This window comes from Rhea pennata, chromosome 1 (genome assembly GCF_028389875.1).
Source record: "Rhea pennata isolate bPtePen1 chromosome 1, bPtePen1.pri, whole genome shotgun sequence".
NCBI classification, from domain to species: domain Eukaryota; kingdom Metazoa; phylum Chordata; class Aves; order Rheiformes; family Rheidae; genus Rhea; species Rhea pennata.
In genome coordinates this window covers 128,150,627-128,167,310 of record NC_084663.1, presented here as the reverse complement: position 1 = coordinate 128,167,310, position 16,684 = coordinate 128,150,627, and the positions used below count along the sequence as shown (strand labels likewise).

Below are 16,684 nucleotides of genomic sequence, written 5' to 3'. Positions count from 1 at the left end.
CTGCAGCTGAACATTTAGCTTAAAATTTAACCTGCTTATTTTTACAGGCCAAAAGGCAAAACCACGTTTAATGTATTGCCAGTAACTTCCCAGGCCTTTTAATACATTCCCAGATTTCTTCCATTAATGACATGTGTATGTTTCAGGTTATCTGTATGGATATTTCCTGTACTTGGATCTCATTTTGTGATTGTCTTCTGATTTTCAATCTAGGTTGGTTTCCATGAACATTATGTCCCTTGTAGCTTCTGCCAAATTTTATGGTCCATGAATATCAGAGCAGATTTTCCTTCTAAAGCATTAGTATAGAAGTAAACAAAGCTATTCCTAACACTAGTCAATTGTGAGCATTTAATCTATCTTCCTTTTAGTTTTAATTCTCAAAAATAGTATGCATTACATGTGGTACCACTTGGTACAAGTTAACTTTAATTCATCCTTCAAATAATATTTCATAAGCTCTTGAATTAAATATGCTTCTGAATGCAAAACAGGGATGACTATTTCTTGCCTCTGACAGTTTTGTAATTCTACTTAGTAAGAATTAATACAGAAAAATCTGTTTCTTTACAGATCTATGCTCATTGTTTTTTGGGGCTCATTGTCCTGTTTCTTCCTATGTACTAATGGCTTGAGATTTGATGCAACCTGTAACAGAAAGAAATAAAATATTATTTCCACTACTCCTGAATCCTCCTGAAGTAGCTCTCTTTTGAGGCTGCTTTGCAAGACTGCTTTAACTCTTCTGCAACTACACTTTGATCTTTTATTAAAGATTGGAAATATGAGGTATAAATGTGTACATCTTAAAAGCACAACAGCTCCTGACTCAGTGTCTGTTGCAACTAGTCAGCCTTGCTTCCTTTTCTCCTTTCTGCAGTTTTATAAACCATAAGCAGAAACCGTGATGCATATGGAATCTGACTGAAGGGAGCAATGAAAAGACTAAATGATGCTGTGGCAAATTATCTGTGGAAGTAAGCTTTGTTTACGGAATACCAGTTGAATATCAGTTATTCATTAAAACAGGAGTAGAAGAAAACTGCAGTAATTGAAATTTGCATAAAATCTCAGTAAAACTGACAATGTCAAGAGCCTTCTGTATTATCCAGTGACTGAAAAGCCATTTGAATTGGCTGTATGACAAATTAGTTTTTTCCAGAGAAGGTCTGACCCTTCCTATTCTTCAGTCAAAGGCAATTAGACAAACCTAGCATTCATGCAAATGGTAAGATTTTATCACAAAGAATAGAGAAACTTAATGAAATGAGGGCCTAATCTCTTTAACTAAAAACTTAAGATAAATTTCACAAAAGAGTGAATGACTTTTTCTGCGAGATAAACTAATCTTATATTGCGTAGCCAAAGAAAATGGAACGTATGTATTTTGCCCCAGCTCAACAGTTATTTAACCAGGCCAAAAAGAAAAGTTCTGTACGAAGCCTGATTCTCTCTGACCCCTATACCTACTCCTGACTGTTGCATCAGAAGCTCTTCTAACTTTAACTATAGCCTGCTTTGCTGGAAATGACAGATGATGATGACTGCGCAATAATATAGTGCCTCCTCTTTGCTTGCAGCTCCACAGGCAGCTAAATAATATTTTTGTCCTCTATGGCTACTAGTCAGGCAGGAACGTAAGAACACAGAGCAGCTGTGTTTCGAAAATCTGAAATCAGTGACATGCATTTCATGCACAGGGTTGGTTACAGAGACCAAGAATTTCAGAGATGACTCTGCTGTACAGAGCAATGACAGAAAAATAAAGGTATCATATTTTAAGCAGAGAAAAATTGAAGCTCTCTGCATCAGTCTACCTGAGGCAATAAACTGTTAGCTGAACATACTAATTCTATGTTGTTTTCATTTGTCTCAGCGGGAGATTGTCTTAGCCAATACTTTTCCACTTTCATCATCTCTTCGTGTGCAATATATTTCTTGCAATCTTTTTCAGTGATGCTTGTGATCACATAATCTACTTCTAGCATAGGTACTGAATAGAGGAATAAAATAAAGGAATATATTCATTCTACATATGTTGATTATTTTGAACCACTGGATTGCAAATACAAGTAGTTACAACTTAGCTTTCTTTATTAATATATTAACTAATGTTAAAAATTTCAGAACTTTTTTGCAGTAGACACTACATATTCTGTCAGTTTTATTCAGAAAGCACTGTACTCTTCAACAACAGAATAAAATTAAAACCTTTTTTATTCTTCATTAGCAAACAGTAGTTTCTAAGCGATTGATCACTGTCTGTTTATACATGGGAAATTAACTCCTGTATTTTAGATAAATCAGTCATTAACTGTTGTTTCTTAAATTGCTTCTATTGTACTTTAAATTAGGGTTAAAAAAAAAAGTTTTGTCAATATTGTTGGCTACGATTATAAATTAGATACCACAGAGAAGGGTGAGCATTTTGACACGAGTGTCAAAATCAAGATCTCCTAAATATAATGTGTTTATAAAAATGATAGTGCTGTTTTTTTTTTTAATCAGTGACTATCTGTTGGAATCTTGTGTACACTATAACTTTAAAAACAAGCCCACTTTTATCTACATTTCTGTATTTCAAAAATATTTTCTCTGCTGTCTAAAATGATTAATTTCTAGGTTAAATGAGGCCTGGACACATGACATTTTTGCATATAATATTGAGAAGAACAGTATATTATATATTTTTTGAATAGTATTTTTCTACACTGTTTTATCTTCTGACCTACAGCAGTTGTACAGCTTTTCTATCATTTCTCTTCTGCTGCCTTCTTCACTGTTCATATATGATGCTTAGTGAGAGCTGAACTTGCCTTTAAGTTAAAGGATGGAAAACAACTTCATGCCACTGAAAGTCTAGCAGGATGGTTCAGACACTTCTCTAGTAAAGAAGAGCCTTTGGGTGATGTGTCACCTGAAGAAGGCCTGCAGAAGTCTGTGCAGCTACTGGCATCCACTTAGTAGAGTATCAACAGACACCAAGACTTTCTTTTGCAAAGAGGTTTATGTCTGAGCCTTCTTTCACTGCTGCTGCTAGCATCCCAGACATCTCCTGTTAGGAATCTAACTAATTTTTCTTAGTGGCAGAGTATTTTCGCTGGGTTCAGAAAATACCTACCTTAAATGATAAAAAACAGCTAAAAACCCAAAATCCCAATAGTACAAATGCTTATCTTTAGCAAACAAGAGTGAACTTTAACAAAACTGAAACACAAAGAAATGTTGTGGCTGTCCACTCAAGTGCATGAATGCACTGCACAAACAAGCAGCCCTCTTGATCACTCTGGAACTAAATGCTAAAAGTTTGAGAGCTTTCACTCAGAACTTTAGTTTTACTCAGAATAGCATTCTACTTGGAGAAAGGCAAGGAAATAAAAAAAAATGTACTGGGACATGCATTAAAACTAAATCAGCAAGTAGATAGACTGAAAAGGAGAGTGGCTGTGTGAAAAGGAACATGGAGAAAGGGAAGAAAAGAAAAAGTGAAGGAAAAAATAAATCTCAGAGAGGTTTCATCCATATACCTGATGACCAGCTTTTCTACGGCTACTGTTAAAATGAAAACAAAGAGCAATAGTAAAACAAAGCGAAAAACACAACCCCATGAAAACCCGAGGAAACAAAAAGCACTTTTTTCTTCTCCTCTCCCCAAAATATCCCTGACCTATTTATGTATTCAAAAAACTGCCCCCCTCATTTGCTGGCAAGTGCTCATGGGCAACAGTACTTACCTCTGGTACTTGGGAAGGAGTTGTTAAGCTGCTCCATCACTTCCTCCAAACCTGTGCTTGTGTCCTGGGGAGGGCTGAGCAGATCATCCTCACCTGGAAAGTAAATCCCAAACACTACATTTAGGCCATTATAAAACCATTTGTTAACATCTTACTCTTGCACATGTCCTTCATAAAGCTAAGGCTGTTCACTTGAAACACATTTTCTGATTAATATACAACCAAAATTGTGAAGGTGAATTTTGGTGCGTATAATGTTTCTCTCTCTTTTTCTTTTTTCTTTAATAAGCTGATTAAAATTAAGCAATGAATTTTAAACAATTAAAACTGATTTTAGTTCATTAAGAATTTAAGAAATAACCTATTCCAGTAAAACAAGTTGGGTAAAATGTCTACTTAGGAGCACTTAGTTCATATAAATGATAGTCTTGTTTCATCTTCTCTTATTCTATTAATGGTATAAAAAATTGCTGTTTTGAGCGCTTCTGTTGAGCAGCCTTCTAATAGTCCTGGATTCATGTTAGCACTACTTGGCCTAGCTGGGTAAATCAGTAGAAACCAGGATTCTCATCTGCATCAGTATTAATATTTCTGACAGTTTAATTGCATCAGATGGGTGCTTCAAGAACATTCAATTGTACTGTAAAAGGGTTTAGCACCAGTTTAATACAGCAAAATATATTCTCCCACTGAATAATTTCTACAACCTGATTATAGAGCAGTAGCTTAATGGGAAATTCAATATATTTTACTTTTTGGGGGGTACAATTTCAAATAACCAAAATCCATCTGCTGATTTTACTGCAGACCCTAGCCTCTAATAGCAATAAAGCATATGAAAAGGGAATACATTGAGTGAGATTCTCCTTTTTTACTAGATTTATTTTATTCCTATTCAAACACTAAAGTAGTTTTGCCTGCTATAATGACCACAGAGAAACACATCATTATTTTGAAAATGACTAATGACCCTGTGCTCAACTTGACTAATAAATTACCTAATTTTATGTTAGCATTAACATTCTTTAAACATTTCTGGTGCTCCATGCTAGTGGAATCTCTACTAAAGGAAATGCTAAAGGAATACTTCAGGACTGTGTTTATTTCCTATTATCAGGCTTAGCATCTGCTTCACCTTATGGAAAAGAGTATCACAAGACTTACTAGCCAAGAGCTATTTTATCTATTGCAGTAAAAGATGTGGGGTAAAACGTCTGCAAGGAACACTTGATTTATGTAAGTGATGGTCCTTTTATCAACCTTCTTTATTCTACTGATAGTATAAGAAGGAGTTGTTGTGAGTGCTACTGATCAGCTTTCTGGTGGTGTTGGGTTCACGAACCGCAACAAATCAGTTCACACCATGAACTATATTCACATCAAGTGTGGCACCAACAGAGGTGCCTTAACAAAACAGATGTCCTTTTGCTAGATCCTGATGGATGTCAAAGTAAAAACTCACAGTGAGACCTCACTGCTTCTACCCAGGCAGCACACCAAACCAGCAGGCCTGCAGTAAACAGGACGTGCTCCTATAGATCAAAAGAACAGGTCAATGGTTCTCCTGACCTGGCCAGCAAGAGCTCTTGGCATTGATTTCCAAATTTCCCGGTAAGCACAGATACAAATTGAATGGTATAGAACTGGAAGACTGCTGTACCTTTATTTAAAATATGTTATTTTTATTCTTTCTCCTTTGAGGATTTTTCTGAGCACTTTCTTTTAAATAACATAATAAAAGATGACATCAGACAAGCAACTCACCAAAAGAAAAGATTTCTTTACAACACGGTTACAGCTCTTAACCCAAAACAGTCTTCCCCATTTGTGTTTCTAAAAAAAGGCTTGGAGGACTAGGTGGATCTCAAATGTTTTTGGGGTACCTGAATGAATTTAAGATCAGCAACAACCCCTTGGCGCATCTGCCTCAGAGAACCTACACAACTAGGGGAGAAATGTCAAAGATTCAGCTTTTGCATAGGACAGACAGGGACAGGTAAAAGGAGCTTTCAACTTTTGTAAGTGTCTCTGGTTATCAAGGCATAAGCTCTGCCTGCAGACTACACTGTGAGTGGGCTGCTGCTTTTACCAAAGTTTTAACACCACCACTGGTGGAAAGATGTCCACAGTAATCTGTCCTTGATGTACAGTAATCTGTCCTTGAAACAGCAGGGAGACAGAGAAGTGTAATCGGTCTACAGTCACATATGTGTATATATACATATATATATATATATATATATATATATACACACACATATTTTGAAAGGATAGCTTTTTTTAAAATATATATATATATATATATTTTTTTTTTTAAAAAAGCTATCCTTTCAAAAGACAGAGTATTTAAAAAGTTACCACTACATCATCTCATTGCCTAGAAGCATCTACAGAACCTTGGTATTTTCTTGAAAAATTATTACTCCTTATTACTGGAAGCATGCTTCTTATATGAAAGCATTATTTATGATGTTCATAAATATTATTCATATTTATAATTCTATTCATAATTCTAGAATATTTTTATTGTATTTCAAAAAACTCTCAGATTAGTAAATAAATATTCTCCGGTGTGAGAGGAGACTTAACAAATCGTATTAGTTGTCGTTTTTAGCACAATTAGTAATTCATTTTATAAGGTCTGTTGCATACTGCATTGCTGAATCTTAACATGACCATATTGATAACAATGAAACAGCTCACCATCCTTCCAAATACTGTCTCAGAAAAGCAGAAAAAAATTATTTTATATACAAAAGTTTTAGCAACCTATATAATTATGTGTGTGTTAATTAGTTAATTCCAGTCTCGTAAATTAAATGGGAGTACATGTTTATCAGGACAAATGAAAAGTAGTACATGATTGTATTTGTGGCCTCCCAAAGGACAATACACAGAACCACACATCTTTTAATAAGATGGTTGGAAATCACTGTCTTTCTATCTTTCTTGCGTATTTTTAAGTAGTATATGAACATGTATGAAGAAATTCATGACATTTCTTCAGAGAGATGATGCAAATTAGAATCATAGAATCACAGAATAACAGAATCAGTAAGGTTGGAAGGGACCTCTGGAGATCATCTAGTCCAACCTCCCCGCTCAGAGCAGGGTCACCTAGAGCATGTTAGACAGGGTTGCATCCAGGCGGGCCTTGAATACCTCCGGAGAAGGAGACTCCACAACCTCTCTGGGCAACCTGTGCCAGCGCTCTGTCACTCTCACAGGGAAGAAATTCCCCCTCACGGTCAGGCGGAACTTCCTGTGCTTCAGTTTCTGCCCATTGCCTCTTGTCCTGTCACATGGGACAACTGAAAAGAGTTTGTCCCCGTCCCCGTGACACCCTCTCTTCAGGCACTTATACACATTGATCAGATCCCCCCTCAGTCTTCTCTTCCCCAGGCTGAAGAGGCCCAGCTCTCGCAGCCGTTCCTCATAGGGCAGGTGCTCCTGCCCTCTGATCATCTTTGTAGCCCTACACTGGACTCTCCCCAGCAGCTCCATGTCTCTCTTGCACTGGGGAGCCCACAACTGGACACAGTACTCCAGATGAGGCCTTACCAGGGCTGAGTAGAGGGGCTGGATTACCTCCCTCAACCTGCTGGCAACACTCTTCGTAATGCACCTCAGGAGACCGTTGGCCTTCTTGGCCACAAGGGCACATTGGTGGCTCATGGTCAATTTGTCATCCACCAGCACTCCCAGGTCCTTCTCTGCAGAGCTGCTCTCCAGCAGGTCAGCCCCCACCTTGTACTGGTTCCTAGTGTTATTCCTCCCTAGGTGCAGGACTCTGTGTTGCTCTTGTTGAACCTCATGAGGTTCCTCTCTGCCCAGCTCTCCAGCCTGTCCAAGTCTCTCTGAAATTATTCCACTCATGCATATTGTCTAGTTTATATATGCTATACATAACAATGTATTTACTTAATAGCAATATGATTACAGAAAGATCCAAATGAAATTGCTGTAACCTGCAATTGTATGCTCCCTCTCACTGCAAATATTTAACTTAAGCATTCACTTCACGCTTTTCTGTAGTAGGGTCTACAGAATCCATCTTGTTCTATACCAGCATGAATTGATGTTACTCTGTGCATATCCAAGATGGAAGAAAGTCGCCCTGAATAAGTTGCTTCTCCCACTATCATGACACTTCAAACTGACAAGAATATCCCTTCCCATTCCATTTCTCGCTGTTTCACCAAACATAACAAAAAGCTCCCAATTAAGTCTCCTCCTTTCTCAAAAATCCCTAACATAGACTAAACAAATTTTTGTGCGAGAAGGTGAATATTATCATCAGATGTCAAGCATTATCTTATAGAAGTAGTTTAATTACATTAGCTTAAAGATGCCCCAATGGAAGATTGCTTTTTTATTAATAGCGAATCTTTGCTACTTAGTACTAAATACTTATTATTTAGGAAACTGCTACAGAACAGTTACAAAAAGCACCAAAATAACAATTCCAACCTCAGTTTACAGAACGTTATTACTTAACCTTACCCCACAAGTTATATGATGTTTACTATCGCATCTGATGTGATATTTAGAAAAGCAACCAGAGGAGCACTGCTGGTGAGTGACAGCTCAATCCTTTTTACTCGAGCAATGACAGATTAAAAATAAGATCACATCAGTTAACATGGGAATGATTAATCATGTATTTAATCTCTTAGCCATAATTAATACTCTGTACATTTAAATCATTCATGTCATCTTTATTAGCTGTAAGTCAATCTGAATGAAATAGTTAGCTTTTTTGTGTTATCTGTTTTCAGAATTCAAGCCCTGGATCAGCTTTGCATTTAATGTCAAAATATCTAGGCTACTGCATGCATCATGATCAAATACAAAAGCCTGCAAAATAATGAAGATGCAAAGTGTAAACTGCCAGATGATATCAAAAACCATTGCAAATGCCTACTTCATTCTCATTTAAATTAGAGCAAAAACATGTATTTTCTGTCCTTAAGGAATTTTTGTAGAGAAATGGAAGAGTAATTTTTTTTGGTGAAAGTCTAAACTTTGTTGTCTTACCCATGGTTTCTGAAGTCTGGCTGCCGACTACACGAAGAAGCATTGGCTGACTGCTATCTGACCTCTGCAAAGAGGTAGATGGAGAAGACAGTGTTGTACCATTCACCTTGGCATCTGCCTGTGGCTAAAAATTGAAGAGAACAAGAAGTGATTATTAAAAACAGATCAGTACAGTTGCACAAATCTTTGTATCTCTGAATTTTGCATTTATCCCAAGAATACATAATTTTCTTTTTTTTCTTTCTTTTTCTTTCAAGAACAAATATATCCATGGAAACAATGAATCCAAATTCTCAACATAAAAAAAGGAAGAAGACTAAATACCATATTGAAATGTAATTTCACTTTATCACTTTCAGTCTGCAGAACAATCTAGTATCTCTCTCTGACCAGTCTTTTCACATATGATCTCCTGGTATGTTATAGGTGTTGGTAACACTTCATACCCTGTTTGGAAAATAGCTCTATAGAGATCTAAAAGAAAGGCCTGAGGACTCACCTGCTCCAGCAGCTGCCTCAGCCTATGCAGCTGTGACTCCAGCTGTTTGTTGTGATCCTCCAGAATCTGCATCCTGGCCTCTAGGCGGCCTTTGTGCTGGCGAAGCAGTTTGGCTTCTGCAATGAGTTCAGCATCACGGGGACTTTGCGGAGAGACCGGCATCATCTCAGGTGGGGATGGCAGTGGAGACAAACCTTTGTGATCATGCTGTTGCTTCAGTCGGTCATATTCTGCTTGTAAGTTTCTGTTGAACAGTAGCAAGAAGGTAAAAGCTTTATAAAGCTGAATAGCATCATACAGGGTGTCCTCTGCCACGGGTACTCAGAATGCACTTTCTCACATGAGATACACGCATGCATGTGATATAAACATTCAACTATCAGGGAGGGAGAGGCTTATCTACACCAGCTGTCTCTGATTCTGCTGAAGCTAAACCTATGTAGGATTACAACTCATAGATTTGCGCAGAGCTGATATTAAATGCAAATAAATTATATTTAGATAATATATAAATACTATCTAAAAGCTCTTGCAGGTACACGAGTTCAAAATTCACTTTCCAGAGCATATAAAACAAGAGAAAAGTTGCAGTGCTTCAGACACTATCTCAAAGTATAAGTCCTGGGTTCAGTTCCCAACTTTCCTTATGTCATTGTCATTACTAGCAGAAGTCAGACTGCCTGGCATGAATACACCCTAGTAATAATTAGTGCTAACAGAATACTTTGTATAATCAAAGCACTTAACAAACACTAATTAAAACTTCTACCACCTGGCCTACCTATCTATTTTACAGATGGCAAAACTAAAGACACAATGAAGGCCATATAAAAACTCCGAAAAAAAAAGCAAAACAAAATTCAAGAGTTCACTGCAACTCTGCTATCCTTACTCAGGTCACATTATTCTGCTTCCTTCATACATGCAATTATATTTCCAGCCTAATTTTAAAATTACCAGCCTAATATGATGAAAATACAATCAATGAACCAATATGTTAAACTGCACTTGTAATCTTCAGGCTAACTAACTTTTGGGCTATAACTTCCATCTTCATTTGGACAGCACTATCTAGAGTGCTAGCCTTCTGCACCTTTATGATTTTTTAGAACTTGTTCTTGTATTCAGTTTCTCCAGTAAAACACTCTATATGATTAGTATGACCTATAAGGACCACATGGGGGGGGGGAGGGGAGGAGAGGGACAAAAAAAAAACCTACCAAGCAGTAAGAAAACAGAAGGTAAGAAACTGAAACCCTATTAGGAATAGCAGTCTCACAGTGCAAAAATAGAATTTTGCAGCACAAAACACTGTGCACAAGGGAGGAATAAACTGCATTGGGATTTTGTTACAGCTTTCCAGAGAGGAAAACTGGTTCCACAGACTACAGCTTGAAACTGCTTACTCAAGTAGTGACCCAGATTTCCTTTTTTCAACTTTTTCTTATTAGAGGTTGTGAAAACAGGCATTTTTTGCTATTTTGCCCGCAAACCAAAATTCACACTGATCTTTTGGTCTAGAGACTCACAGCACCTCAGAAACCTTCCAATTAAACTTTTAAAGATCTGTAATTGTCACCAGAACTGGAATGAAGGCAGTATGCATTATTTCACATGGATAAGGAAGCAATACCCAGGGATAAAGACAGGCTATTATCCCAAAGGGATACGTGTTCTATACGATCTCTCCTTCTGCAGAGAATTTAAAAGGTAAAAGAAAAAAAAAAAAGAAAAGAGGACTGATCCCTTCTAGCTTCAGGTTCTTCCATAATTCTGAACTTCCTACTCTGAAACCCATAGAAAGAGGGTGCAACAGACAAAACTAATCTGGAGTTTTAAATCTGAGAGCAATTGTTACACATCATCTATAGTCTTTCATTTTTTGACACTCTACATTTCAGAGATTAGCTAAAAATACAGTTCTAGGAATGGGGACTGACAATTTCTTGAAGAACAAACACTACAAAGTTGTCAAATGAGAAAAATCTTTGGATGACAAATCAAGAAGGTGCTAAAAATATCACAGGCATTTTCTTCCAAGCCAGATAGCTTTTTCAAAAGATGATTTTGCTTTAAGCAGATAAAGAGCTTCTAGTCTATGAAAATTATCTGAAAGAAAGAAGAAGGGTTATACTGGACGTTGCCCTCTAAGTGACTTAACATCTTCTAATACTTTGAGGTGAATGAACAGGTAAATATTTTTTTTAAAAAAGAGTAGGAACAGGAATGAGAATGACAACAATATCACACATGATCTTATTGCAGACTACAGTTTATACAGCAATGATTAGGCTAATTGTGCCAACCTGCCAAAACAGCTCACCCATCTACCAGGGCTCACAGACAAGAGCTCCTGGCATGCCAGTCTTGCCTTCACATTCCTAGTGCAGCCTCAGTGCCCCTTTCTGCTTCCCCCCCTCGCAAAACTTACACCAGGCTTGTTTGTCCCTAAGTCTGCAGGCAGTGACTACTGCTACACTGTGAGGAATTTCCCAGATGTATGATACATGCAATACATTACAAATAGCAGATTCAAAGCCTGAAGGTCTCAAAGGACTGTAAAGCAAAATTCTACTTTCAAAGCAAGGGAAACTAAATAAATGCACCTGATCATACTTACAACTTAATCAGTTACTATGCTATAAAGAAATATACAATTGTTGCCTCAATGATCAAGATACACAGAGAAGTCCTTCCAGGAACTAGGGTACTAAAAAACAAGCGAAGACCAGAGAGTAATTCAGATACAAATGCCTTTATGTCTAATACCAAATAGTTTAGAAGAGAGTGTTCTTGCTTTATAATTAGAAGTAAAATACCTGTGTTCATTTCACTGGCCAAATTGCACCTGTATTTGAAGAGGTGGTGTTAATCTAGTCCCATCTTTTAAGTAGTAGTTTCCAAGTATTACTCCTGATCTCAGCTGAGAACCCTGTCTTTACCATCTCAATGCTTTCTCTTATACTTTGTCACTCTACATGCAATCTGCCTGGCACTGCAAGGGAATAGACTTACAGATTAAATCAAAAGAGAAGTTGCTCCAGTGGGCACAAACAGACCCCTAAGAAAAAAAGGCAGCAAAGTTGGAGAAGTGGCTACTATTTTTTTTTTCTCTTGTGTTTAATTCTAATTTAAAATTAACTGTCACTCTCTAAAAATTGAGAAGATTTCAAACTGCAGGGGATTAGATAAAATAGGGCCACCTTACAGATTCAATGATTAACTAGTAGAAGATGACAAGTGAATCAGCTGGAACTTTATCATCTATCTCCTTTAATAAAATGCTGATACTGGCATTGGATAGGAGCTGTCTTGCATGATTCTAAAGAAAGGGCATCACCTTTGGATTGCAAGTCTTAAACAATCTCAGAACAGCAAATGTTCTGACATGCACTGAAGCTGTTTTAGTCCGGATCTAGATGTATTTTCCAAGGTTTCAATGCTAAAGCTATTTTCAGTATTGAAGGACGCAGTATTTGTGATCATAGCTCAAGGGTGCCAGAATCAACAAGGGTCACTTCAGGTAATATTTACAACCTTGGTTTGGAAACATTTGTAACTGACTTGACTTAGAAGAGCCTGTAAAGCCTGTTTCAGGTGGTGCTCCTTGGGAATATACTAATGACACACATCACCCCTGAGTAATGTTTACATGAGACTAAGAACTGTGTTCAGACAGCCTGAATTCCACAGAAGTTCTAGAGTCCAGAGTTCCCCTGCTGACTGAGTGCTTCCAAGGGTTTAGTGTCTGCCAAAACAACTTAAAAATACAGTCTATCTGTTTAACATTTTCAATGTCAATATAAGAGAACAAGATTTAAGGGTAATGACTACAGATGCCAAAAAATCAGAAGTCTCTGTATGCTGATTACAAAAGCAGTCAGCAATGTCATTTTTGCATCACCAGACTCTAGTAACTTGGAGGAGCCATTCCACTGGAGACTCAGAATGCTGGACAGGCACACAGGTGTTCACTTGAGATCAAGAATACTGGGTCTGCAGCAAGGGGGAATTACCTGCTCTCGCTTTTTCCCTGTTGGATAACCATCCTATTACCTTTCCCCACCACTAACATGGCCTTTATTGCACAGATATTGATCATCTATTTCCCTTTGATGGTGTAATTGATGCCCGTTTAGTCAAACTCTAGATAATTGCTCTCAACTTGTACTTAGCATTAAAATTCTCCATTTTTATTTTGGATCTGCAGAAAAACTTGTGTATGCACAAGTATCTTCGCTTTCTCCAATTACACTAGATAGTGTGACTAGAAACACTGCTTCCACCTACCAACTGTGACAAATCAAAGAATCTTTTGATGGAGACACTGCTCATAATATCTTTCTTTTAAACAGCACTTCAGAAAATCAACACCGAACTCACCCACAGAAATCAGAAGATGGGGCATTGTCAATATTTGATACTAAATAACTTTAACCATTTATTTATCTTTGTTAACCATAATAGATCTTCGGCAATGAACTATGATGAGTTATAATGAACTAACATGAACCTGTTGGTTTTTGACTTAGTTATAAGACATCTTCAGCTTCAGATAAACTTAGTATCACATGCATTGCACATCAATGCAGCTTGAGCAAATCTTTTGACACCCAACCACATCCAGTCTTTAATATTGTATGCAAAGTGCTGTAACTACTTAAACCAGCTCTAAACAGGTAGGTAGCATATCAGGCATGGTGCTGAAATGATGGCATCAGGCACAGAAGTTCACACTTTTTAAATGTAGAGGTCTACACTGTAGGTGTCTACATCTCAGCTAGTTATTTTAAGCTCCCTCAATACCTGACAGAAATCTAGTCAATGAAGTCTACAGATTGAGCTACTTTTACTCTACAGTAGATATCTAAAATGTGTGGACAGTAACACTGTATAATGTTGAAAGTGATCTTCGTAAGATCAGCCATAAGAAACAGGCACAAAATGATCATGAAGTAACTTGTGGAGGTATGTAATCATACTCAAGGCTGTATCTACACATTTATGGACTCAGCCAACTAACACTAACCAACTCTTGCATCAGTCAGGGTTTTTGAGCCACCCTCTTGCTGCCTCTGGTTATATTTATTTTAAGTAAAAGACCAGTAACAATAAATTTTAAAAATTCTCTCTTAAAGATTAAAGAAAAAAATATTGGCAAAGATACTGGATATTATCCAAGCAGAGCTGCACCTTCTCAATTCAGTTATGGAGTCCTTAGTCCAGAGAATTAAAAGACTCACCATATAAATTGACTTAGAGCTGTAAGAATGGTGCAGAGTGCAGATGATCAATAATGTCAGTAATAACTGGAACCTAACATATAGGAATAAAGATTTGTATTTACATACAAGAAAAAAAATGAAATTCAGAAAGAAATCATTTCAAAGAATCTCATAAAGGAAAAAAAAAAAAAAAACAAGATGTTCTTTTTCCTAGCTCTGGAGTACTTTTAAGCTATGTGGTGAAAAAGGAATGTTGTTGCAAGCCAGACATCCAAAGAACTGTCCACAGCCCTTAGAATGGCACATTCATATTCTGAAGAAAGAGTATTTCTTATTTTTTCAGTATAAAAAAGAGAAGGGAAGTAAGAGAAAGGGGAGACAAAAGCATAATTCCTACAAAATATGACTGAGCAATTACTAGTAACGTTCAGAAATCCAGCTTCTCTCTACCACAGTTCAGGTAGGGTGACTTTACACTGGATGTCACAGACAAATAAAACTGACACATCTTCTCACCACTGGGAAAATACATTTTATTTCTGTAAGTGAAATATTCAACGAAAAATTAACTATGCTTGCGCCTCTTTTAAACATTCATGAAGAAAAATAACATAGGAAGCATGCAATGTAATCTTGATTTATGCAGCCATAAAGAGCTGGGTAGTAAAGAGCTCATGAGTTATTAATACCATCCATCACTTGCAGGATTAATTGCTTGGTGAGGAAAATACTAGTGGACTCCATTTGCTAGGAATTCCCCTCAGAGGCAATTGAGAATTTGTGAATTTGTGTTACTTTTCATTTTGCTACAAAGTAACAGTGATTTGAAGAAACAGACAAAGCTGGTAACTGAACCACCCTCCTTCACTAGAGTGCCACTGTTTACTTACGATGCTTCACATTTGAAAGATTTAGTTCCACTTCTTCAATTCCAAAATAAATATCAAAAAGAGCTACAGCACATTTAGCAATACATCACTTTCCAGCTTTTGGCAACTATACAGAAGGAACTTATTTGAGGAGGCCTTTCACCAGTTTTCACATTTGAAGGAACACTACAGACAGTTGAAAACAGGGCATCTTTGAGATTTGGGACGTTAGAGCTTCTCCAGTAGCACACAGCCCATTGTGCTCCCAGTGCAATTCAGTAAAGCCAAAGAAAGCCAAAAGCTCAGACCGGAGAAGTTATTTTATCAAGTTCTGGTTATAGTACACCTGGAAGCTGGGAGAAAAATGGAATGAGAGAGAACTCTTCTATAGAAGTAGGTTAACAAAATTGAGTCAACTATAATATCAGGAAACCCTTAAAATTTTCTTCATTAAAATAAAAGTTTTTAAAAAATTATTTGCAAAAAGTTTTGAGATTGTCTCACCACAAAAATAATACATTTTCTTTTTTAATGCTAGTATGGTACATACTAATCTATAACCTATGTAATATGCAGTTTTAGACGAACACTAAAAATCTATCTCATCTGTTTCTGAAATATATTCAATCTCGAGAAAATTTCAAAATGTTTTTTAGGCCAGTTTTATAACTGTTTGGGTTTTTATTTTGTATTGAAAGAAAACGATAATGCCTTCTAAAGCATTCTAATGCTTATTGAGTATATCAAGAAATGGTCTTATCACAAGACACCATGAAATTTAAAACTAAGCATGAATCTGAAGGCCTAATACTCAAATGAAACAGTTTTACCAACTGAAAATATTCTCTAAAATGCTAGATTTTAGCAAATATAAATTATTTAATGGTCAAATTTTAGGAATAAATTATTTAAGGAAGTCATGTTTACTAGCTACAAAAGCACCAAGGTCTGAAAACTCTAGTAGATAAATAATTAATATCTCAAAAGAGGTCTTTGGAATCCAAAAAAAACCAGAACTGTGTCATGACGAGGTTAGTTTATAATTTGGATTATACATTTCAGAAGAGCTGGAAATAGGCAATAGATCTTTTAAAACCATCTAAAAGCAAAAACTCAAGATTTCAATTTCAAAGAGTCTCTTTCATCTCAACAAGTCAAGACTGAGATATTTGGAGACCAGAAATTGCAGCTGAAAACCAAATGGAGGTCAGAATATTATAAACAGCTAAAAAGAGATAAGGAAAAGTAAAAACAGGAAATAAAAAAGAGAAAGGCTATTTTAAAAGTAGGAAACTAGGGAAAGCAAAAGAAGATAGGGAA

The 16,684-nt window shown here is 36.7% G+C and overlaps 1 protein-coding gene across 14 annotated transcripts in view; it reads right to left on the bottom strand.

Annotated features, from left to right (window-relative positions):
• The window catches only part of DMD (dystrophin), a 1,316,389-nt gene that overhangs the window by 14,534 nt on the left and 1,285,171 nt on the right, over nt 1–16,684 (bottom strand). For all 14 annotated transcript variants that reach the window (XM_062600033.1, XM_062599961.1, XM_062599984.1 and 11 more), the window contains 3 exons: nt 9,271–9,514; nt 8,772–8,895; nt 3,735–3,827 (listed from right to left, as the gene is read on the bottom strand). In XM_062600033.1, the coding sequence (XP_062456017.1) occupies nt 3,735–3,827; nt 8,772–8,895; nt 9,271–9,514 (461 nt within the window). The remainder of the gene's footprint in view (nt 1–3,734; nt 3,828–8,771; nt 8,896–9,270; nt 9,515–16,684) is intronic.